The sequence below is a fragment of the Amia ocellicauda genome, chromosome 22 (assembly GCF_036373705.1).
Source record: "Amia ocellicauda isolate fAmiCal2 chromosome 22, fAmiCal2.hap1, whole genome shotgun sequence".
Lineage (NCBI taxonomy): Eukaryota > Metazoa > Chordata > Actinopteri > Amiiformes > Amiidae > Amia > Amia ocellicauda.
In genome coordinates, this window is record NC_089871.1 from 15,286,379 (window position 1) to 15,310,882 (window position 24,504).

General features: G+C 43.8%; 1 protein-coding gene across 5 annotated transcripts; it reads right to left on the reverse strand.

Annotated features, from left to right (window-relative positions):
- Nucleotides 1–23: 23 nt before the first annotated feature.
- On the reverse strand, nucleotides 24–19,985 carry kank3 (KN motif and ankyrin repeat domains 3). 5 transcript variants are annotated; one of them, XM_066696409.1, is made up of 13 exons: nucleotides 19,871–19,985; nucleotides 17,762–17,864; nucleotides 10,257–10,394; nucleotides 9,260–9,348; nucleotides 7,235–9,148; nucleotides 6,889–6,991; nucleotides 5,645–5,875; nucleotides 5,197–5,287; nucleotides 4,569–4,788; nucleotides 3,826–3,968; nucleotides 3,225–3,425; nucleotides 1,728–1,826; nucleotides 24–642 (listed from the first exon to the last, which is right to left on the reverse strand). In XM_066696409.1, the coding sequence occupies exons 4-13, from the start codon at nucleotides 9,294–9,296 to the stop codon at nucleotides 580–582; spliced, it is 3,102 nt and encodes a 1,033-aa protein (XP_066552506.1). In that variant the 5' UTR covers nucleotides 9,297–9,348; nucleotides 10,257–10,394; nucleotides 17,762–17,864; nucleotides 19,871–19,985; the 3' UTR covers nucleotides 24–579. The 5 variants fall into 5 exon arrangements, with proteins under 5 accessions (XP_066552506.1, XP_066552508.1, XP_066552504.1 ...); XM_066696411.1 differs by lacking the exon at nucleotides 17,762–17,864 and having other exon boundaries at nucleotides 10,270–10,394; XM_066696407.1 differs by lacking the exon at nucleotides 17,762–17,864.
- Between the last annotated feature and the right edge of the window lie 4,519 nt (nucleotides 19,986–24,504).

A 24,504-nucleotide genomic window follows, 5' to 3' on the forward strand; every position in this document is an offset into this window, starting at 1 on the left:
ATTCTGAAGGAAATAAACATCCCTAAGTAAATAAAGTATTTTAATCATAAAACAAATGAAACCAATATACAGTGCATAAACAGGTATTAGTGCAGAAATATAATTGTTTCTGGAAGGAGGGGGGTATTTGTTTTTCCACTAATACTGGAAATATTGTATAGAAATAAGCACTTGGTCTGAACTTTGGTAAAGGCATGCAAAGGAGCTGTTCTTTACTGCCTTTCACACATTTGAAAATCAGTTGTAAACTAGGAACCATTCTTGCTCAATCTAAAACTATGCTTGGTCTGTGTGGTGTTTAAGATTTCTGGGACACACAAATAAAAAGGATGGGAAGATTAACATTGGGTAAACAATTATTCTTGAATATTGATGGAAAAGCGTAATGTATCAGATATTTAACATGGATACATGTATTACTAATACCATTTTATAAATACATATTTAATACAAGAGTATGTAGGCTGTCTGTCAGTAGGATGCAGGGAGGTGCTCAGTGCTGCAGCACCCAGTGTCCAGTTGTGTCTGCTCCTGTGAGGGTGCAGGGTGGGGCGGGGGCGGTCTTGAGAGAGTCAGTAGTTATTCAGCTGGCCAGGATTTAGATGGGGACGAGGGGCTTCTTGTGGTTATCTTGGGTGTTCCCTGCAATGATAAATACATAGAAATGCAATAGCAATGAGGGGTCGTTGTAAAACAAAAATAAATAATTACTACCATACACACAAGTGGGGATCTCAAAAGCACGTCTTCCACTACCAGGGCCAAGCTGTGCCCATTAACAAGGCGGGGATTGTCCCTTTAAAATGTTTATAAATTGACGTATCCCTGGGTGGAGGTGATAAGTCACAAAAACAACATTGAAATGATACAATACTTCCTGTTCGATCCCTAGCGAAATGAAATGGGTGACTCTTATTCACAATGAGAAACATATGTTTAGTAAAAAATGCAGAGGATTTCAACTTTCAAGTCGCTTGATCTATATAACCACGTCTAGCAAATACAATGTCATCTTAATAAACACAGACGTTACAGAGAAGGTCTCCGCACTTAAAAACTTTTTCCACAAGATCAGAAATTGACCTGCTCCTGAAATAAGTGCACGATTTAAAGTAAAAGATGTGTTGGTCAGTTAACACATCAACAAGTCTTGCCTCCTTTTAAGTGATATCTGTAGGTTTATTTTAAAGGAAGGAGCTGTGATACTTCAATGCACGCCTTCTTATCTCTGTAAACCAGTGTCCACTACCACTGACTTGATGCTTGCTAAATGCATTTGATGAAGCCGATTCAGAGCTTAATACAACATCTGTTCAGACTTTCTTGGGTGTTTTTTTTGGCTTTTGATGCAGGGGTGGGTCATCAAATCTGCCATCTGCCATGACATTTGAAACAATAACTTTAATTGGCTCTCTCCCATCCCCGAAACAGCAGAAGCATTGCTTGAGTTTCTCCAGCAGGTGGGAGAAAATCGTCAGTCGAGGAGTAGGCCTTTGCAATGAAGACGATGAGTGAATTGGACTTCCATTTTTCAAACCTTGTCTAATGGTACATCTGGAGTCAGGCACGTGTAATACTATACTGGTGTTGGAATAGCAGTGCCTTTGCATTAATTAAGTGAAATGGTGAGACTAAAAAGGTGGCAGATGGAGAAAAAAAAAAAAAAGATCATTAACGTGGGGAAAAAATATCTCAACAGCGTTATTAGCATCAGTCAGACTACTCACAGCTGCTGCAGACTTCGAGTAGTTCATGTGGGCGTAGAGGAGTACAGCAATGTCATTATGAGAGGCCTCAAGGGCTATAGAGAGAGCATTGCTGCCATCCTAGAGGGGGAGAAAGTGAAAATGAGAGACTGCTCACAATCAGGGATATGCTACATTTTCTCGATGGAATATTTCTTAACTGTTGCAAGTCATCTGAAGCACCTTACAGCTAAGACTAATGTCAGAACCCAGGTGGCCATGCACGCCGTTAATGCTTCCCATTTGTCATAATTGAATCCCACCCCCCCCCCCCTGGTTTACTGCAACTAATCGCTTCTGTTTCAACACTTTCCAAATTCTTTCCCACTCCCACCACCACTGTACAGCTGTTTCCTCCTGAAACCCGATTAATGCGTTACCAGCTGAAGTTTAAACACGTAGCGCGCAATGGCTCTTGAAGAGAATTAAGCGCAGCTGTGTAATAGAGTAAATGTTTTAAAAATGACTTTACATTAGCCACAGTGGTTGCCAACACAATGTTAACCTCTCGGGATCCTTGTCTTAAACGTGCAACTTACGTTTTGTTTGTAAATTAGCCAGAAACAATAAAGGATTTGTTTGACAGCTTTGATAATGATCCAGGGTAATTATACATACCCCTGGAATCTTATACCTTATAACAGACTGTCATAACTAAATCAAAGCTTGAAATGATGAGAACTCAGTCAAAATTGACTCTCTCCCCCTTATTTCTTCAAAGGGAGTCCTTGGGAGAAAAGTCTTGTGATCTTTTGAAAGCTTCTGATGTTTTGCATTTTCACCAAAGGCTCTGGTTACAGTGCAGATATTTAACAAATCTGAGTACCTATCCAGAACTCAAAAAACTTGGCTTGAATAACACACACATGCACATAACCTCTATTATTCTCAAATTTCAAATTCTCAAAACCCCCCCAAGGCTTTCCCTCTGTAAACCAAAGTCTGACTTTTAGTGCAGCCTTTTCTTCTTTCATTTTATGACTTCACTTTACACTTACATTGTGGAGTAAAATAAAGAAAACAAAACCGTATTCAAATGCTTTAAACATACTGATACAATGGTTCCCAAAATATGTAATTCTGATTACATGTATGTTGGCATTTTTCCCCTACTGGCCACCGACAGCAAAAACCAAAAGGAAAAATAATGCAACTGCAATTTGGAAGCTATAATTTGTAGTGGTCTATGACTTAATGCTGTCACAAAAAGATAATCTCTCTATAATATAGTGGCACTAAAGTTTTGGTTTCAGTATTGGCAAGTTACATTGTATACACACTAATCTGGCGTAACCACCTATAAATAAAAGCTTGAGGGTGCAGCTGAGCTAACAGTGGCATTAGATATAAGTTACAAAAGAAAATTCCTGTCCGTCTGTCTGGCAAGAGCTGTGATTTCTCTTATTTCTCCAGTCGATAGCTGTTAACCCCATGTTACTTAGTTGAGGTGTAGGCGTGTTGGAGCGGGGATTCCCTCACGTTGTCCACAATGGAGATGTCACAGCCAGGCTGCTCCAGAAGCAGTTTGACGATCTCGGCGCGCCCGTGTTCACTGGCGCACATCAGCGCGGTGGAGCCCTCGTCGTCCTGGATGTTGACGCTGGCGCCGCAGTCCAGCAGGGCTTGAACCATGTCCTGCCGTCCGTGACTGACTGCCAACATCAGGGCCGTCTGCCCCGCCTGAGAAGAGAGGAGGCCCAGATTTAGTTAACCTCAGTTATGCAGGAACTGGTACTCCTGATTAAAGCCCGTCCCTGGGCGTTTTTAGGATTACAAAAAATTGCATTGTTGTAACACGTTTGAGCATATAAACAAATGTCAGTGATTCAATCACATATATATACACATTTATTTTTTATTTACAAGACCTGGAGTGAAAAAACACCATGAAAGTGTTAAAATTTGCATTTAAGTTTTTGAAATGCCTCAGGGGCTGGATTGGGCTATCAAGCCTTGATTTATTACCAAATGTGTTCCACGCTTCAGGCCCACACTCAGCAATGTTTATACTATTTGGTTACACATCTGAGAAGTGTTCACCGAATCATTTTAGTGTCAGCAGTGGGATTTTTCAGCTCACCTGGCTGGCCTTAGCATTGACGTTGCCCAGACTGAAGAGCTTCCTCACCACCCTCATGTCCTCCTCTCTCTTCACTGCAGCCAGAGCAGCTAGCATGATGGCCGTGTACCCTGCCTTGTTCTGGTGGTCAACACTGCACACGCCTGGGGAGAAGACAGACAGACAAACACACGTCAAAACGCACCAAGACAGACTGTGAAGCTCAAGCCTTGTGTTTTCCCAACCACATATGATGAAAATTAATTACAAAATAAATACAGAAGAATGAACTTCTCATTAAACTAAATACATTCCTGACAGAATGAAACAGAGATTGGTGTGACAACATATTTTAAGTTAAGTAGGTGTGCTTTAACACATTACAGAATCTTTATGTTGCACTGTGATATGGCAACGCGGTGTTGAAAGGAGAGACCTTACACTATATGCCATTGCATTAGCTTTTGAGTGCATGTGTTGTGGCTTACATATTAACATCAGAAAAAAACTTTTTAGAATAGAACCTGTCCTGGTTACAATAAATGAACCCAGATGCAGGACCCAAAATATCCACCTCTTTTAGTTACAGAATCTAGCTCTTAATTGATTACATTGAGCCATTTGTTAATTCAAACTTCATTTCTTCACCTAGTAATAAAGAAAATCATTCCACTTGGAAATCTGCATTTGTAAAGTGAAAAGAAGAATAGCGTGATCCCAGTAATAACACCAAACGAGAATCTGTCTACCCCAACCCTCCTTACCCGTGTCCAGCAGGAGTCCCACCACAGCGAAGTTGGAGTGTGAGACGCTGTAGTGCAGGGCGGTGTTGCCGTTTCCATCCGTCATGTTCACCACGTGGCGCGGCAGGGCCGGGGACACCTCCGAGAATGCCATAAGGTAGTCAGCCACGCGGGACGGGACGGCCGTCTTGGCGCTGGACACACGGAACCACTCCTGCTGGACCGTGTGAGTGCTCGAGAGCTGGGGGGTGGGAGTAAGTACCGGGTATCAGATACATGGTAAATCAAAAACAAACTCACACTAGTATTTTCACTCTAATCTGTTGCAGGAATTTCCATGGTTCGGCGGAGCTGTAAGGCCGTGCGTTTTTTAGTCTGACCCAGCTTTCAATTACATAGTTGGACAACTTATTGACTTCCAGTTAGATAAACCATTGGATGAGGGTTGGAACTGTACAATAAACCTGAACAGAAAGACTGACATACTGTGCAACATCCCCGAGCATCACTACTAGCCTTGAAGTGTGGCAATATTTAAGGAACACAACACGCCTGTAATTTAAAAATGCACCGCTGAGTTGAAAAAAAAAAATAATCCCACCAACATGTTTCTAAAAAAACAGATAAAACAGACTGATACATCACTTACCACTTCTTTGCTCTTCAGAGCATTGACATCATCGTTAAGGTGGTTCTTCAGAATGAGGCACGCCTCCCGCATTTTCATACTCAGCTCAAACCTGCAGCACATTAACACCTGTTTCAGCACATGGACGTCCTGGCTAATATGGCAGGAGTTGCCATAATTGTTAACAGCTTTACATTTTTTTACATGTATGGAGAGTACACCTAAAATGTACATTACATACCATACATATTTATTGATTGTTTATTTTGGTTGACAACCTATAACTCAAGAGGCACAGAATAAAAAAAAACATTTTTAACTTAATGAAACTTCAGATAAACTAAATATGATACCAATTGTGAGCCTGTACTGCTAAATTTGTGAGATTTGTTTTTAAAAATGTCCTGAGCTACACATTTTCCTTAAGTTTTCCTCTTGCGATTCTGGAGGTCAAAACAAGGGGCCGTACTTTTCTTTCACCGCACTCTGCTGCTTTTGTTTGTTCTCTGCCCCCGTCCCCTCCACATCACTGTCGCTGTCATCCAGGTTGACATTCCTCTCGTCCTCCGAGGTGTCAACCAGCGCCCCCTCCTCTCCCTCGCTGCTGTCGGAGCTGCCGCCCACCCCGCTGCCCCCCGACGAGCTCCCCTCCTCTCCGTCTCCCTCCTCTTCCTCCTCCTCACTCGACGTCGACTCATACCTGCGATCGGGGCGGCAAGGGTTAAAGTCAGAACCGCCTTCAGTGATTGCTTTGGCAGAATAACAAACCCTTTCTGCTAATCTGTGCAGACAAAACTGACTCCTGCATTGATAAACACATGTTTTTACAAAGACAATGTGGAGCCATTTATTAGCATTACTGATGGAGTGTGCAGATATTTTGTCATGGCATGCTTGGTATTTGCTGGCTGTGGGAAAATTCCCAGTAGTCCTATCTTGATGATGTGGACACACAGAAAACATACTCCCCCCTGCCAGACTCCTCCACATGTGCTTTGTGCAGAGGCCACCAAGTCAATAACATGATTAAAAGGAGAGATTCCCAGTGATTTCCTCAAACTGGCACCAGAAAGGTTTGATTTTCCCAGAGCAGCTGATGTTAGAGTGGGATGTAACATTAACATCAACTGTTGATGGAGCAACAACACGTGATCTATGGAAAGTCTGAATGTTTGCACGTCAGCCTTAGCTTTTGATGAATGGAGATATTCGCAAGTGGCGTTCCTGTATGAAACAATGGTGTATATATTTTAAATTTGCAATGCTTCTCATATGGAAATGCAAAATATGAATAAGTATCAAAAAATAGCGTTGGACAGTTCTGAGGGAAGGGAAGTCTGAAGAAAAATCCAAATTAGTAACCAAACTGGAATGCTTCTGCAAGATCAGCTGGTAGATACGGTCCTTTATATGTTACAATCGTAGGCATAGGTTTAGGGGAAGAACATCAAATTATCCCCCTCAATCATAGGTGTCCCCCCCCACTTTATGAAAGACATGATTGTTCATCGACGTTACTTACGAGGTGTAACTCCTACCCCCATCCTCACCCTCACCCTCGTACTCACAATGAATGCCCCCCCCCCCCACTTCGGAAACTAATGTTACGCCACTGGTTACGATACTTGATACTTGGCCTACAGTTCTTGAATGTTCCTCTTCATGTGACAGTTCTCATTATAATACGGTTTACACAGACTTGGAGGAACTTACCCCCCATTGAGAATCCCCACAAACTGCAGGCTCTTCTTGCTGCTGCTGCTGGCTTGTCCCTGGGCACTCCCATCCTTCCTCTTCATAATGGACTTCAGCACACCTGCAGGGTGGCAGAGTGGCCACAAGGGGCTCCATTTGTTACCCAACTCAGCCACCACTGACTGTTTATTCACAATACCAACCTCCCCTACATTATTCTTTAGGTTGAAGATGTTTTGTCGCACTGAATAAAGTCCCACTTATTCATATTAAAGAGCTAAATCTGTGTAGTAAATTTATAATCCTGGATATATTGGTTTGGGCTGGTGGGATAATAGTGTAGATCTCGAGAAATCCCACTTACCTGTAGCTGGGCTGAAGGGAATAGTCTCCTCTTCCTTGGCCTTCCTTCTCTCCGTCATCACACTGACCGCACCTAGGCTAGAAGTGACAGTGTGCTCTGTGATGGTCACCTGCCTCCTCTTCAGAACGGGCACAGGAGATTTGTGGTCAGCAACTTTCTGTGCTTCTCTTTCTGGATTCTCCCATTGGCTCCCAGTGCTGGTGACTGGTCTGCTTCTCGGCTCAGTTTGAGTGTTCTGGTCTTTCTGTGGCGCCAACTCCTGCCCAACGCCTGCATCCTCCACCTCGCACTGACATTGCACCGCAACACTGCACACTTCCTTTGACTCTTCCAGTTTGGCCCCCACGGCGGTGCTGGTTTGAGAGACCACGGCTTCCACCTGGACGCTGGCAGTGTCTGGTCTAACATGGACGCCCTTCTCTGCTGTGCTCCTCTTCTTCCTCTGATCCTCCTGGTCTCTCAGCACTTTCAGTTCCTGATCTGCTTGGGAGAGACGGCCCTCCAGCACCTGTATGGCTTCCTGCTGGAATTTTATGGTATCTTGCAAGGTTTCAATCTCCTTCTCAGCCTCGCTCCTCAGCCCAAGCAAGGACTCCATCACCCACACTGAGGCATCTTCAGTCTCCATTTTGGCCTCCACCCCAGCTTCACGCATTTCCTTTGTATCTGTTCCCACTCCTTTCTCTGAAGCTGCCACAGCCTCAGTGCTCACCGAGGCCTCCTTCGTTCCCCCCCGGTAGTAAAACACGCCCTCCTCAAGCAACCTATCTTCCCCTACTGCCACAGACCTTCTCTCCACATCCGTTTTATCCCTCACTTTTGTTCTCTCTGCCTGCTCACCTTCCTTCTCCTCTTTGCCTCCCAGCTTCTCCGTCAACTTCCTCAGCTCTGCCAGCTTGCTGGGCCTGATGTGGCTGGGCGATGGCGGAGGCCTAGCCTGGGCCTCCCCTTCCCCCTCCTCCTCAGCACCATTCCCTGTGCTCAAGGACCTCTGCTGGACTCCTGGTCCCCCTCCAGTCTTCTCTCGCAGAGCCATCAGCAGCCTATCCTTCTCGGCGCGCAGCTTGGTCACTTCTCTCTCCAGCGCTGGCACACCCTTGACCTGTTCCTCCATCTCCTTGAGTTGCTTCAGAGCGGCCGCCATCTGCTCACGCACCGTCTGGAGCTGGGTGGGTGGGATCTGTGCTAGGCCAGTGGCAGAGAGGCCTCCTGAAGCTGGGGTGCTTCTGCCAGAATTGAGTGGACTCGCTCTGGTCCAGTTGCCCTGGGACGGGCTGAGGGAAGCAGAGGATGAAGGGGGTGCATGGAGGTCACCAGAAGTGCCTGTAAGAATGGACAATTGAGAAGGAATGGTTGGGGTAGCAGCTGGCCTCCCTAATTCTTTGGCACCAGGTCTGGGAGGGTCTGCAAGTTTGAAGCCAGAGACATTATGCAGCTGCGTCTGTTCCTGTTGTAGCCGGCGACTGGTCTCCAGTAAGGTCCTCTCCACTCTGTGGTTACGGACTGGAGGGGGGGGTGGTACTCTAGGACCGGCAGAGAGTGGGGGGCTGGTAAATGGGACAGGAGAGAGAGGGAGTGCTTCTGAGGGGGCCGAGGTGGTGCGGATTCTGGGCGGTGGCAAGGGAGGTGCCCGGCCCTCCTCGCTGGCTGAGGAGGACAGGGACTCTGTGGAGGTCCAGCCGCTGGTATGCCCACCGGCCCCCGGGCTCCTCTGAGAGAGAGAGGAGGACTTGGTGCTCCGTGTACCCCGCCGAGGGTTAACGGGCACCCGACGAAAGTTGTGGCCACTCTCGATTTCTTCCACATACTTGAGAAAGTCCAGATCCAGCTGGAACCCATAGGGTGTCTGGACGGAATAGGAGCCCCCCTGCTCCGTCTGCTCCTGGGTGCCGTAGAGGAAAGGAGCCCCCAGATCTGCAAGCGACAAACAGAGGCAGTGAGGCTCAAGGTTTAACGCCAACAATCATGAATGAAATCTGCACAGCAGGCATGATCCAACAAGTGAAGGATTTTGCAGTTACTTGCCAGGGAGTTTTTGATTGACCTGCACAGACTGAGTCATCTTCTTGGACCTGGAACTTTCAGCACTAGCCCCGAGAGTGTCAGCTCAACACCTGCAAGAACCAATACCTTTTTTAAGAATCTGCTCCCAAGGGGGGGTTGTTAGTTTTATTTTTTTTACAGAAATTTGTATCTTTTCTTTTAAGTAGATTTTTGACTAGATCTAAAACAGATGGAATATTAAACAATGACAAGTAAAATCACGATGCTTCAAATTGCATTCAGCTGCAAAAGTTTCATGTTTTATTTATAGTCGGATTTTTGGAGTTTTAAGATAAGAAGGGTTGTTTTCTGTCGTGTTTTTTAACGCCTTGATCTCCATAGCACCACTTGGAGCTCTTGCCATTTTTCTTTTGGAGGGTCAAGATTCACACTCTTGTTCCCCTTACCCATAATTCATTGCAAATAAGTGTTGCACTGAAGGATGTTAAACAAAGGGAAAAGTAATAAAGCCATAATGATACGACAGTGCTGAATGGATTCCCCGAGGATAACAAACTGAGCATTTGGATTGTGTTCTACAGCTGGGAGACGCTTCAGAAGGCATCCGCAATATCAATACACTCCCAAGTCTAGCAGCAGTTCATTACTATTGCCACATATGAATTGAGACGGCTATATTTGTTGTTGTACTTTAGCTTTGACAATCACACTGAAACCCAAACTAAAAGAAAAATGCAGGTGGTTGGGGGGGAAGTGAGCAAGTTCCTATGGGTCTTCCATGTCCTGTTGTAAGCCCCCAATTAATGAAAACATTTTGTAATTAGGAAATCATTTTAAACGTCGATAAGAGACCATGTTGCAGGTTAAACAGACTTCCTTTGCTTTGATGTAATCTCCAATACTTGATGCCACTCTTTTTCATCTTTTTAACACTTTATCCTGCGTTTATGCATTTGCATTCAGTATTCCGCACTGACTATCATGAAAACACACACAAAAAAATGTTAAAAACCCTTACCTCCCTCACACACCTTAACGAGGGACCCTACAGCCTTCTTCCCCTGCCGCCCAGCTGCACAAAATGCTGTTCGAGGCTCTTCTCTTGACTGGTCTTGCTCCTGCTCTTCTGGCTCGGAACGGCAGGTCACAACATCCCCTGAGAGTGACAGACAGACAACAGACACTGTCAGTTCAACCCCCGCTACAGGCAGAGCAAACAATAACACACACACAGGCGCACACGCACGCATACGCACTCTTCTGTTCCCCTGCAGCCCCAGGCACATTCCTCTGTGTACTTCCTTCTCACATCCTACCACAGTGACCAGGCTGGGACTTGTAGCAGGTCCTCCTCAAGTATCCGAACAAAGGGGTAATAACCAGGGAGAGCGGACGGGAATAAACCGTTCCTTTGTACGTGATTCGACGGGGTTTCCGAGACAAAACATCTCCGGGAAATGGGATAACGGTCATCCATCGCATGAACACACCACCTGCTCGGACAATAGGAAAAATGCCGCTGACCGATGAGGAGGCTCTGTATCATCTCTGCAGTTGTCAGTTGCACGCTTTTTTTGATACAGAATGTTTTCTTTGGCAGATGGCGGCAGTTGATTTATGATGACTTGGGGGTATTCATGCTGCACGGTAGACATCATCTCACTTGCTGCAGAGGTAGCCCAGACAAGCCACTTCACACGAGTAAATTATACCTCTTCATAAAAAATTATCGGGATATTTTTATTCCATCTTCTCAAGCAAATAAGTTACCTGCTTTCCCCACGAGCCCCAGGTTTATCCTCGATAGCAAGTCATCTGTGCCCTTTCAGAGCTACTCCAGTTATCCGTTGACCCGTAGTATCTAGGAAATCCACTGCAACGATCACATCATCGATCTTACACGGGTTCGGTTTAGCCATCGGGACTCTGAAGCAGCAGCAACTGGACCTGGAGCAGAACTGAAGGTCTACCAATGATCTTGACATGAAACCTCGCTATGTTTGCAGCTTCAGATGGGTGCATAGCTGGGATGTAGTCAGTAATATTCGAGGCCGTTTCGAAAGGGGTCTTTCCACCGTGCCGTTACACTTAAGGTTTTTCAAACACAGTCCGTCCAAACAGCTGCTTGGTGCTAAATTACAGGGCAAACCGTGAACAACATTCCAGTGTACCCTACTGTCCCCTGGCCACACCTCCACACAGATGTGACACACACTTGTACCTTGTGGACTGTAACTCGAACACTGTGGGCGGCAAATCGCAAAACCCTTGTTTGCGGGCCTGGTTTCTTGAAGTACAACTGAAAGCAATTTAGCCGGCCATTTTCAACACATGCCCAATTAAATCCCACCTGCTAGCATTTTAATTGCCCTAAACATTTTAGAAAGCTACAGGAAATTTCCCCTGCTTTGGCATGAGCTCATAGATCCAAATGTAATCAAAGCAGCAGTTAGTCAGATTTTTTTTTTTTTTTTTTTTTACGCAAACTGTGAAGATCACTGAATTATTTTTTAATCCGTATAAAGAATATTTCAGACGTATTATACATCACTGGTGTATATTACTATGTAGATTCCATGTGCTTATGTACAAAGATCTCCCCCAAGGCTTTGTGGGTTTGGATGGCCTTGCTTACAGACGAAGTCTGTAAGGCCAAATCTTAGTGGTTCTGAAACTCAGACTGCTGTGGCCCGATTGATACAAAGAGATGGTGCCGAGTTTTGCACTGCGTTCGGTCATATTTTTCCAGTGTGCCTGTCAGGAAGTGTGTTGTCCATGATGTTTAATTAACAGTCCCTGTGATTTGGAAAGCTAATATTATGCCTCCACCTCCCTTTCCCTTCGAAAAGGAAGCACAGGGTTGAAGAAGAGTGCGTGAGAGAAAGAGTGAGAGAATTGCTCAAGGGTTTTAGATCAAAACAGGCTATTAAGGGAATTGTGTCTCTGCCAGGGACCCTCCACACTCATTTCCAACTCTCCTAAACTAGTAAAAGGTTTTTAAAAATGGATTAGACTAATTTTGTTTTCATGTGCGTGTTTTTGTAGTTTCCTCAGTTAAGATCATGTCAATTTGATCATTTCTGAGAGAATATTGCATTTGGTAAATGGGTGTATCCATTGGAAAAACTGACACTTGCAATGGTACTGTTCTTGCTCATTATTAAATCTCACCAACAATAGAAATTCTATCCCAAAATTTACAGATTGTAACGCCCCTAGTACATAACGGATATTGAAAGAGCACACAGGTGAAGAAATCAAATGACTATATTGTTAGGTTACGCAGGGTTTGGGATTATTAGCTTCATTTTATTTGAAGAAGGAAGATGTGGGGGGTAATTTGTACTGGAACAAAAACCTTTACAAATCATGAAGGAGGTACTGAAATACACATAGCCCTAAACTCTCTCTGTCTCTCACTCGCTCTCTTATAGCCACTGGGATAAATCAGCAGTTTCCTGAAGGGAAGCAGGCTGCATAACAGCCCCCTGCCCCATGGGACAACTCCTATTGTCTGGCTGTCGGCACACGGGCCTACCTCTGCCAGAAAGCCCATTGAGTGGCCAGGACCAGCTTCCTGACAGCCAGGGGAAACACAAGGGGGAAGAGAAGCAAGCCAAGAGCTTAGAACTCACACACACATATGAACAAACTTGTAGACAGAGAGAGAGACAGATACACAAACACACACATACATACACAAATGGGGAGAGAGAGAGAAACTCACATGTACAATCACACACTGCATATATGTACTGGAAACGATAAATTCCTATGAACATAGGTGGACTGGCCATCGGGCAATTCTGGCAAATGCCAGAAGGGCCGGACCATTTTTTAGTTTGTTGGGCCACTCGACTCCAGTGTGGGCTGGTTGTCCCGTGTGGATTTCCAGACCGCAATTCACTGGCACCGCCCACCACCCCACTTCGCCAGCCCCCAGCCCCCCCAAAAGCACTTGGCCTGCACCACCCACCCGGACGTATTTTGGTCCCTGTCCACCCCTGCCCACGAACACGGACACACATTCTCAGCAAACAACAAACCCACATAATGACCGACTTCAGCCACACAACCTATCTGCTGACCACCATGGCAAGTTTCAGGCCAGTATCTAGCCATCACCCCTCTCACTTCCCCGATTCTGTCTGTGCAGCCACACACAATGGGACGTATTCACTCCCCACAATGAGGCATTATGCCGTCCCATGGCAAAAACACTGTTGGTGATTTTTCTGTAGTTTCCTTGTTTCCCGGTTCTCTCAGAGGACCAGAGTTCACGGCGCAAAATGTCACTGAGTGAATGGAAGCGGGCGGAGGAGGGGGCAGGCTGGTGTCAAGGGTACACACAATGACAGACACTGTCTGACACAACGTCACCTTCCCAAGGGAAGTATTAAACTATGCACCACTGATAATATAGCAGAGTTGCCTTCTACGCACACATCTGTATCTTGTAGTAGTTTGCTTATCTGTATCTAAACTAGCTTCCAAGAAGGCAAATACTTCTACTTTTCAGGACTGTGTTTCACCAGAACAAAATACTAGTCAACTTCCCACTGTTTCCTTTTGTGTTTCTGCTTTCGAGGCTTTGAAAAAGAGATTTCTAATCAAACTAAGGTAGGCGCCACTTTAATCAAAACATTGTCTACATCTTTCTCCAATAGGTTCAAATGTTGCATTCACAGTCCAAGAAAGAAAAAAGAACAACAACAAAGCAAGAACAGCAAGACGGAAATGTGAGAGGTGTGTGTTTCCTGTCAGGAAAACAAAAATATCCTTTGTCTTTCCAAGTGCACCAAAGAACCATTGTTTCAGACTGAAAATTTAAAAAATGGTGACCTCAACCCTAGTCAAGGCCTATTGTGATCTTTCCCATTGTGCACAGTGTCACTAATGGTATTCACAGCAAGGTTCAGCAACAATCCACATGCCTCTGCAGAGAGGATGAAAACATACAGAACACATTTCCCGTGTTTCCGTTTCCCTGCCTTTAATTTGACTGTGGGCTAAGTTTTTGCTTAGCTCCATCAACTCAATAAGGATTTCAAACATGTTCCTTTCGTTTTCCTTCTGTCAGCATCTGCATCTCGCTCTCTGGCTTCAAATACACAGCCCATAGAAGGAACCAGCTGAGAAAAAAAAGCCCTTTCACAAAAAGCATGTTTTCACTTAAACGCTGCCGTTAAGCGGTACACTTGCAAAGCACTCTGGGGTGGTTCTTCACAAGAGGAGGCCATATTGTGGTGATCTACACAATCCTGTAACCGTGCAATCTGTAGGTCCCACAGGTGCTTTAGCCACAGTGTTTATTCCAAGCAGACGTGGAAATGGAAGATGGTCACACAGTCCGCTCCAAAATCATGATGTCACGGCGGATTGTTTTGTTATTTAAATGCTTTGAGAGCGCCAGATGTTTGCCTGCTGTAAAACAGACACACACACATACACACACACACACACACACACACACACACACACACAACTTCATTCAATTTTCCAAAAGGTTTGGATTCGGTGCCAGGAAAATTCTGAACACCGTGGAGCCCCCCAACCCTATTAGTGATCCTATAAAGCTAAAGATATTTGCGGCGGTATGTCTGGTAACTGTAAGCGGCCTGATAAGCACATAAAACCTGATTCACATTAAAAAGTAATAAAGGCTGGGCCAATATTTTCCCTGGCAGACTGAATTGCTGGTTTTAATCTTGTTATTATTGTTTTGTTTGTTGTTTCTTCCTTTTCTTGTGTTTTTAGGTCCAGCACCAAGACATTTAAAACAAGAGGGGGTCAAAAAGATAGCGAGGTTAAAAATGTATTTCCTTTCATTCTTAAGAGGTGGAAAAACAATTTAAAAAGTCAACAGCCATCAGCTTCAATATCATTCAATGCAACGGGGCATTATCTTGGCAAGAGTGTTCGTAATTAATTTAATTTAATGGTTTTCAAACATAAACCAGGATGTCTTTGCTATCACGATGACCTCATAAAAAACCACAGCTCATAAATGGGCCAAAATATTTATGACATTTTATTCTGCAGATTGAACACGTTTTCTTCCCCCCCCTGTTCATTGGCAAACTGTTTGAATAAATCTGTAAACCGAATGCCAAGTGTTTTTATTCTGGAGGCTATAAACACATCCTCATCATTCATGTGTTAATGGTTTGCACAGAAAGATTCCCTCAGCTTTGCTAATTGTGCTAACATGCCGTAATAGTTTCCAAATCTCGCTTAAATGCTGCTCTTCCTTATCTGCATCAGCTGATCACACTTTAACTGGGTATGAACAACATCTCGAGGTGACAGATTCAATTATAACCCTAGCCTTTAGAGTTCTGTGAGTGGATGGAGCTATTTATAGGCCGTTTGCCGTGTATCGTCCATTTTAGAATTGCTTTTATCTCCTTCTCTCATTCACTCTTCTGTTAGTGGTCAGGAACATACCAACAGGGTGATGAACAACCATTAGGATGTTACACATATACACTTCCTAATTGTTTCTCTTCACTGCACAGGATGACATTAAAAAAACAAGGCGAAACACGCAGATAAACGCAAAGATCCTGTTTCAGCAGATTTACTGGGAACAAAGCCATTCTAGGGGAAGAAACAGGCAAAGAACTTTGAGAAGGTTTTTTTGTTTTGTTACATCTTTAACACTGCCGAGTCCAAACCCAGAACAAGCCAAGTCTGAGCTCTGTTCCTGGAGCTATTAAAAGCACACTCCTTTCCAGATGTGGGATTTGTCAATGGACATTTCAGGTAGAGGTATTGCGATACCAAAGATAATATGGTGCTCATCAAGCCTTGAGGGGCCTAATTTTGAAACAACGGTCCTAAAGGGTTAATAACAAAGTTACACTATGACAGAGTTTCCATTCGCACTTGCAAAAAAAAAAAATGTTCATAATTTCATAACTGTCTAGCCTAGGATAGATTGCTAATTGGACATTTCCATGGAGTGATACACAACTTTTTTTGTTCTAACCATCATAAAGAACTGCAATTCACCCATTGTTATACCTGTACTCTCAGACTTGAATTAACGTAAACCGCCAGCAACCCACCATATACTCCTACAAAAACGCACCATCTATGTGTCAGCGATCCCAATGAACAAATCTCAATGAAGAGAAGCAAAAGTCGGTTTTGTCTCGGCGCAGATTCAGAGCTTTGGTGCTGTGTTCGTCAGCTGAAAGAAATCGGCTTCCTTTTGTTTCGGTCTTCGCACAACACTGATGGATACAATTTGAAATGTGGCCTCAGACTGGATTCTAGCCAATGATGCTTCAACTGTAATTAGCATTGACATATCGCTGCAGGAGTTTCCAATAAATCAAATCATATTAGTGCCATTCTGTGGCACCAGCTTGGAGCTCAATGTCAAAACCTAGGCATAGTGTGATTTAAAACTAAACTTTTCATGTTCTTGCAGATTTGCATAACGTCTATAACACTTTGGTCAATGGTTGTTTTTCAGGGGAGATGTTTAGAAATGGACACTATCTTGAGAGCTGTCCATCAAATACATGCTACATCTGATTCAGTCTAAGTTGATTTCTACTGATACCCCCCCTGAATGTTGTGTGTAGACAAAACTCTTCCTGGTACACAACAGGGATGTTGCCACCTTTCTTTACCCATGCTATGAAAACTGCTTTCTTAGGATCACACACAGCACAGACACAATAACCAAGTCCCTAAAAATGAGCAAATACCTAAATGGTGTTACATTAGCTGTACTGCAGGCTTGCGCACAAAAGTGAAATTGTTCTGCCAGCTCTGATCGTGTACAAATAAAGCAACAGATAACACAAAAGCTCCCCATTTTTCAGCAGACTGTTTAAGAGCCAAGTGATTAATCAGTCAAAATGTTCTTACAGATTCGTTCTAGAGATCTGGAATATCATAGGTCATAAGGTAACTGGGTACAAAACACAAAAAATGAAAAAGCAGCACAAAGAAAGAAACTGTAACCTACGCTACTGATCCCGAGCCAGATGGAAGGAACTTTCTCCGGGGAACAGCCACCTGAATCCCTTTGGCTGTATTTTAATGGCAATTTAATATTTTTAATAAGATTCTTAATGTACTTTTAGGAACCCACTTTGCGTTTCAATGCTTACAATTAAAAGTTCAAGCGCATAACCATACCTAACCTTTCCCTCGGCTCTGCCTTCCCCCTTTCCCGGCAGCTTTCGTCCCCTGCGAGTCTCCACGTAGCGCGAGTGCAATCAACTCTCCGAGATGATAAGTTTAGTTCTATTTTGGTGCCAGCCCTGTTCTCCCCTCGAGCCACACGTCAGAGAGAATCTGGGCTCCGCTGGTCACTGTAAAACCAGCTGTGAACAGCTTCTCACATAGTGGAAAAATGGCCCTCGTCTCTCCCAGAATCCATTCGTCACAATTGCCTCCATCCATTCTCCACGCCTGTGTATGCAAGCATGGTGGGATCCGCACAGAGGCTTATATATCTTTATTTTGTTCCCTACGCACCAGAGAATGAAACCATCTATGTACCTCACTACCGTCTTAGGTTGTGATCATTTGCTTCTGTCGTCACTGGCTTGTGCTTCTCTGCTTTTTAAGTGCAGTTTCCACGTTTTGCTGCACCGCACCTGTCCTTTACTCAGAGAGAGAGAGAGAGAGAGAGAGAGAGAGAGGTAGGCCACCAGTGTTCAAAGTCACTTCTAGAGTCTTCTAAAAGACTAGCACTGTCCCTGCGTTTCTCCGGGTGATGAGAATGATGTGAATGGGGCATCTCAATTCCTGTCACACGCAAGACTACCATTGGTCTCTGTAGAGCTCATACTTTAAGTACTCTCTAAGTACTCAGTCCGTGTCACTGGTCAAATCCTCTTGAAAATGTTTATTTGGTCTTTGCGAGCACAAACACTTCAGAATGTGGGTGGCCAATGACCTCGTTCCCAAAAATTGGGAATTCAAAATGTGCCTCTTAAATACAGCTTTCCGTCCCACACAAACGGGAAGGGCCGAATGACAAGACTTAACCTCCACTCTGTCAGAGTCCTACTTTAACTACATGCATCAGTCTCGGAGAGAGCAAAGTGATGTAATACTCTCATACCCCACGATGACAAATAAAAATACACTGACACCCAATTCAAGCAGTAAGAACACACGTTTACAAAACTAGTGCAATTGTTTGTGAATGTAGTTTACTGAAATAAACACTGGGGTGTAAATGACAGGAGTAATAAAATGTGTGTGTGCGTTTACAGAAGAAACATCTGGATTTCAGTTTGTTGAACATAAACGTTTGAATCTCAGTCAAAAGGATCGTTAACCGTCTATAAAACGGACACGCAGGTTAGTGAGTCATTTCCGTTTTCACCGCCTAAACCGATTATACGTTTCTGCCTGCACTTCTGATTACAGGCTGCCTTCGTGTAGCGCAGATGTCCACGTCTGCGCTGCTCCACCAATTGGATCGCTGGGATTCTGCAGATCTGCGCAGAACTGTGGAATTCTGCGCTACAAGAACGCGACCAGTGTTCTATACTAATCCACTCTATACTGCCCGAGAAACCCGTTTGGAAAAAGTGTCCTTTGCGGGTCAGGGACGACATTGATTTGTTTTAATATAATCTTAAAATGGATTAGATGAGTGACTAATGCTTCGGTGTAGTGGTGGGCGTATGCTTGCAAATACACCCAGGGGGAAATGGACATTTCCAGCAAACCAGCTGATCGCAGGACGGACTGGAACCAGCAACTCTCCCAAGACAGGCAAAGCGTGGCAAGAGTTAAAACCCATTGCCATAAACACACGTCTGCTGCTGCAACTCATCACTCAAGCCATGAAATGATAGACTTCATGTTTATGGCACAGACTTTTGGAAGAGATTCTCCAACATAAACGGTCCGGTTTAGGGAACAGCGCATTCACATCTGAAAAGCGCACTTCCAACACAGAAAAGGGCGTTGTTTATACATGCATGCATGCATACATACATACACACATGCATATAGATGGATACTGTTAAAGACACGCAATAGAAAAGGAGTACCTTTCTGGCACTGAAATAAAACGCACTGGGCTCTATACTTGGAAAAAGTCCAATATTGGGTATTACTGGCACCCTGGCCAAGAAGAGCAAAATACAAGTTAAAAGGCAATAGCACAGCGCAATTTTAAAGAGGTGTATTTTAGGTGATTGTTAATTGGTCTGTTTCTGTGGACGCAGTACACATGATAATGCTAATGTATGTTTTGCATACTAAAATAATTTGCATACTAGACCCATTTACTACAACCATGCAATTGAGTCCGGGCGAAAACGTTATTTACCAGAATGATGCACCGTGAAATTTAGGGAGAGATTTCTTTCAAGGGTACATGCTAAGCCACTCCGGCGTCAGTGAAAAACGCTTCAGTGTTTTTTTTCTGGAATCCTCCACATTCAGCCTATATATGTTGCTATTATGATTTAATTACGCAAGTACTGCGTTAGTTATCCGCTCCCACTTTGCTATCCACAAGGACTTTGAACCTAAATACCTTACTGTACTAGCAGCACACCTTCAAGTTTTGCCCCGCTTTCGAAATGACTGCGCTTTTCCTCCCACAGGGTTGCAGATTTCAATGCATACTAACTTTCTGCTTACCTTGTGCGCCAACCGCGTGGACAGTGTCTCCGAAAATCACGCGCAAACGAATAAACATCCCACCCTGGAGTTTGCAAGCAACACTTCTTCAAAACCTTCTGTCTGGATGACGGACGAAAGACCAGCCCAATTGTTCAGCTGCTGGAGGAGCTCCCGTGGCCAATGGCTGTGGAGAGCGGATCGGGGGGGGGTCTCTGGCGGCGCTATCGTCGAAAATGCGCAACACAGCCCTGGGACGATAGGAGTTGTTCTATACTTGAGAAGGACTGGGGTATCCCACGTTTTCAACCTCCGAACGTGAAGGGAAATGCGAGCGTTCTAGAATGCATGCAACATTCGAACGGTTCATCAAAACAAAAACAAAAAACGTGTCTGCAACATGGAACAACGTTGCTGCGAGGTAGTAAGATGGTTTGGTGACAGAGCAACGGCCTGTGGCAACATTGTACACAATTCACGCAGTCACCACGGTACATTGCGACGTTGGCAAACCATTTCTACACGTTACTACAACGTTCCTGCGAATTTACATTGTTAACTGGCTGTATTGGATGCTGAGGGGAAACGTATTGGGTACACTGGATGGACAATCTTCATGTTTGTATTCAGTTTTACTACACCTGACAAACATCAATAATCATCACCATCATCTAAAGATGTTGCTTAATTAAAGTTCTCGACTCGCTTCCAATGCTAGTGCAGCTGGAGTGCAATTAACGCAAATATTAGCAACGGCAACAACAGTTAAAGTGTGGGCACATAAAACCGCACCGACAGCAATGTGCAAAGTCAGAGGCTGCATGTTGGGCACACAGCCGCAATGCTGCGAGAAGGACTCCACCCTCAGGGACCCTGCAGCTCGGGAAACGAGGCAGTGCATGGAAAATCTCACAAAACGCGGCTAATTACAACTTTAAAAGTCCCTTCGTTTTGTTTCAGTCAGACCACCGAATGTGCCCAGCTCCCCCCACTTTCATCTCTGCGCTTTTTTTGTCTGTAGAGCCTTTGTTTATAGAAATCACACCCACGATGCGGTGGTTTTAATTAAGGCTGGCAGCAAAATATGCCCACAGAAGCGCAAACGATAAAGGACTTCTGTTCCGACAAAATTATACACAGCATTGAGATGTTCTGAAGACTGGAATGACTGGAAAGCAATATTTTTGTCCCTAAGGTGATTCTTGCATACATGTTATTCAATCATTTGGCTCTGAATTTTACCCACAACAAACAGTATGAAATTGTGGGATTGCAACTATCTATATCTTTAAAAACGGTTACTTGTTGCCTAAGTTGTTCTACTTAATCATTGTGTTATTTAAAAAGGGCAAACGTGGGTTTAGTTAATCTATACATATTTTATGTATTATTTATTTTACATATTGCACATGAACTATAAGTTTGAATGTATATTAAGACTCTATAAGATGGACATAGGTGTGGCTGTAGTACTGGGCATTGTATTAGTACTAGTAAGTAAGAGTAAGAGTCCCCTCTTGTGGTGATAGTATGAACTAAACAGATTATAGTTCACTCCCAACTGAACAATGCACCATGACTTGATTGTACCTATACTAAACTATGCCAGAGCTGGTCATATTTAGAGTCATTGAGGTCGATACTGAACATTTAAATAGCATTATCCATGTACAAGCTCTGTATGGGACAGATTCCAACATCGCTTGCATTTATCATGTAATTTAAGCCACCCATAAACAAAGCAGTACACTAATGAAGGCAGTGTGGTCTAAAATGCTCCAGCATTCACTTCCCTCGGGGGAAAACACACTGCATTATCTCTGCGTTTGTGGTTTACAGCAACAAAGAAGGAGAACAACATATTTTCATTGTTTCAGATCACATCGTTGCTCTCCTGAAATAGGTCACAGATCACTGCGCCATAAAGCAGACCAAGGACTCTCTTCCCCCCAAATTATACCATCAGGGAAAATCTAACTCTCTCCAAACAAACAAACTGACACCCCAAAGTGCGCCCACGGATAATCTACTGTTTAGATTCCAGTGCTTGAATCGGGCACACCCATCTCCACAGGCAGTTTAATTCCCCAGCCCCCGGACGCCCTGTCTGAGCAGAGCCTTCAGCATGTTTATAAGGGTCATTAATGAGTCAAATCAACTGCAAGTATAAAGCCAATAATGCTGACGAATCCTTTCTTTCTTTCTGTTTGAAATGCAGATATTCAAAGGAATATAATCCCACAACAGCCAAAACATATGGAACAATGCATAAACAAAAAGTATGCATCTGATAATAAGGTGGAGAAGTTAATCACTGAAAGATAAGACTTCGTGGGGTTCACTTGGATTTCTTTTTAAAGCTGATTATTAGTCATTTCACAAGCTAATGAAGTGCATGTGGGGGAAGTTTTTTTTTATTATTATTATTGAAAATAACATGGAAACATCTGTCATTAATACAGGAGCTTCTGATTAAGCACAAATGCTGGTTCAAAGTCAGCTCCCTGGTAACTGGATTGAGAATATTTCACTGAGTAACAGTGCTGTTCATTGTTTGTGTAATTAGGAGGATCTCAGTGTGTGTTTTCCCCCCACATTTATTTCCTACGGTCTGTTTGTTGCTTTAAATTCTCCAATTTGGTAACTTTGTGATGCACCTCTCTAAAAGTACAGGCTACTCTGTCTCATCCCTCTTACATTACTTTAAAATCCATGTTTTTCCCCCCAATGAGTAATAGATGAAAATAAAAAGATAAAAATAGGTATAATACATACCTACCACCAACAGCTTGAAATATCATGTTATGCATCCTTTCCTTTATTGAATGTATCAGTTGAGTGTGGCGTTCCTAATTGAATTAAGCTTTGTGTGCCACATTTTTGGGAGATTATTTCGGTTTGTGTTTTGGTTAATCTGCCCCTTTCTTCCCGAAGCGCACCATTATATGGTTTTGCTGCAATCTATCCTTTTACCATCATCACAAGTGGAACTTTTGTCCTGCTATATACAGTCTTCATTTCTTCCCTAATGTTCTTTAATTATAGGATTACAAATCCAACAAACCACATTTGTTACTAACATCTCTTCCTTTGGTGTTTTGGGCTTATTATTGCCGAGCAAATAAAGCTAGGGGTGGCTAACTTTATATTTGGAGTGGTGGAAAGAAGTCTGAGAATAAAGGTTTATTTGATGTACTTCCTTTTACCTAAGATGGAGGGGAACTCCTGAAGCCAACCCCATATATCAAAGCTACAACACTGAAGACCTCAAATCATCTCTGCTGTGACACATTGTTTTTTCACGTGAAGGACCATATCTTTCAATGGTGAGACAATGGGCACAATTCACACAATATACAAGCACATTGCTGCTCTCAAAGTACTTTATGATTATTTTTTGTTTGTTTTCACAGATCAGAGATCAAGTACATGCTGATGTGTATCTATGGGAACCAGCCAATCTGTGCCAATTAATGTCAACAAAGTCACAGGCCATTAGGGGGCGGTGTTGGATCACCTTACATAGGGAATGGACCATTCTCTCCTCACTGTCGTCTTGAGGGACCACAGTTAACCTTGCTGTCAGTTTCCAAAACAAATTATATCCTTGAATTATAAAAAATCCAAATTAAGTTTCAGTTTTTTCACTCCCCGTTTTATATACACCAGTTAACACCTAATAAATACATAGTACAACAAGGAGAGTAAGTCAGTCTGCTCTTCTGCATTTCCCAGTTGTTGGTACAAATATGATGCCCTGGGCCTGCATGTACCTGCAGACCTGGAATAAAGCTCTATTGTTTCAGGCCGCAGTGGACATAGCAGTATCAGCGGAGGATTCCTGGCTGATCTTATCTCTGCTCTCAAACACACGACTTTCCATTAATGTGAGGCCAGGCCACCACATCAAAAGCGTAAAGACGCGAGAGTGGAATTTCCCTTCCCTCTGTCTCTGCTCCGTTACCTCCATTCTCACATTCCAAAGACTCGTCCGTCTGTCTTGTGCTCTCAGCCTCGACTTCAACCCCTAAGGAACCACGCCTGGCTTGGACGCTTGAAAATCAACAGCATGTGGGATGTAGCTTTCTCCCAGCCACCAAAAAAACCCAGCCCTGCATTCTTTTAGGGTTTCCCGTAAATGGCACCATGTAAAATAAATGCAGACAACTTAAGGTCTTTTAAAGAAACCACAGACACATGGATGGAAATCATTTATGAAAGGGACAGGAATGTACAGCAGTAGTTGCTAGGTAGCGGTTCTGCTGTTTAAGAAAATGCTCACAGTGTGGACGTGTGATTCCTGGTAAGCTCTTAAGGTTTGGTTTATAAAGGCAAGAAAAACGGGCACTAACTGCATCTAAGCACATGGTGTACAGCTTTATCGTTGTCATTAACAGCTGTCTGACACCGCAGATCAGACTGACTGATCCTTTCAAGCCCGTATACCAGCTGGTCAAATACATCTCTCATCCAAAACAATAACAGTCCCAAACTAGCGGAGAAACGTTTCAACCTCATTTGGAGTGGGACCAGACAGAAACGATCCCCAGTGTGCAGGGAAGAGAAGAAGGGAGTTAAATGTCCTATAATAAGCAGGGTATCTCCACTGTGAGGCAATAGCGCGGGGCTCCTCTGAGCTTGTGTTTGCAGTCTAA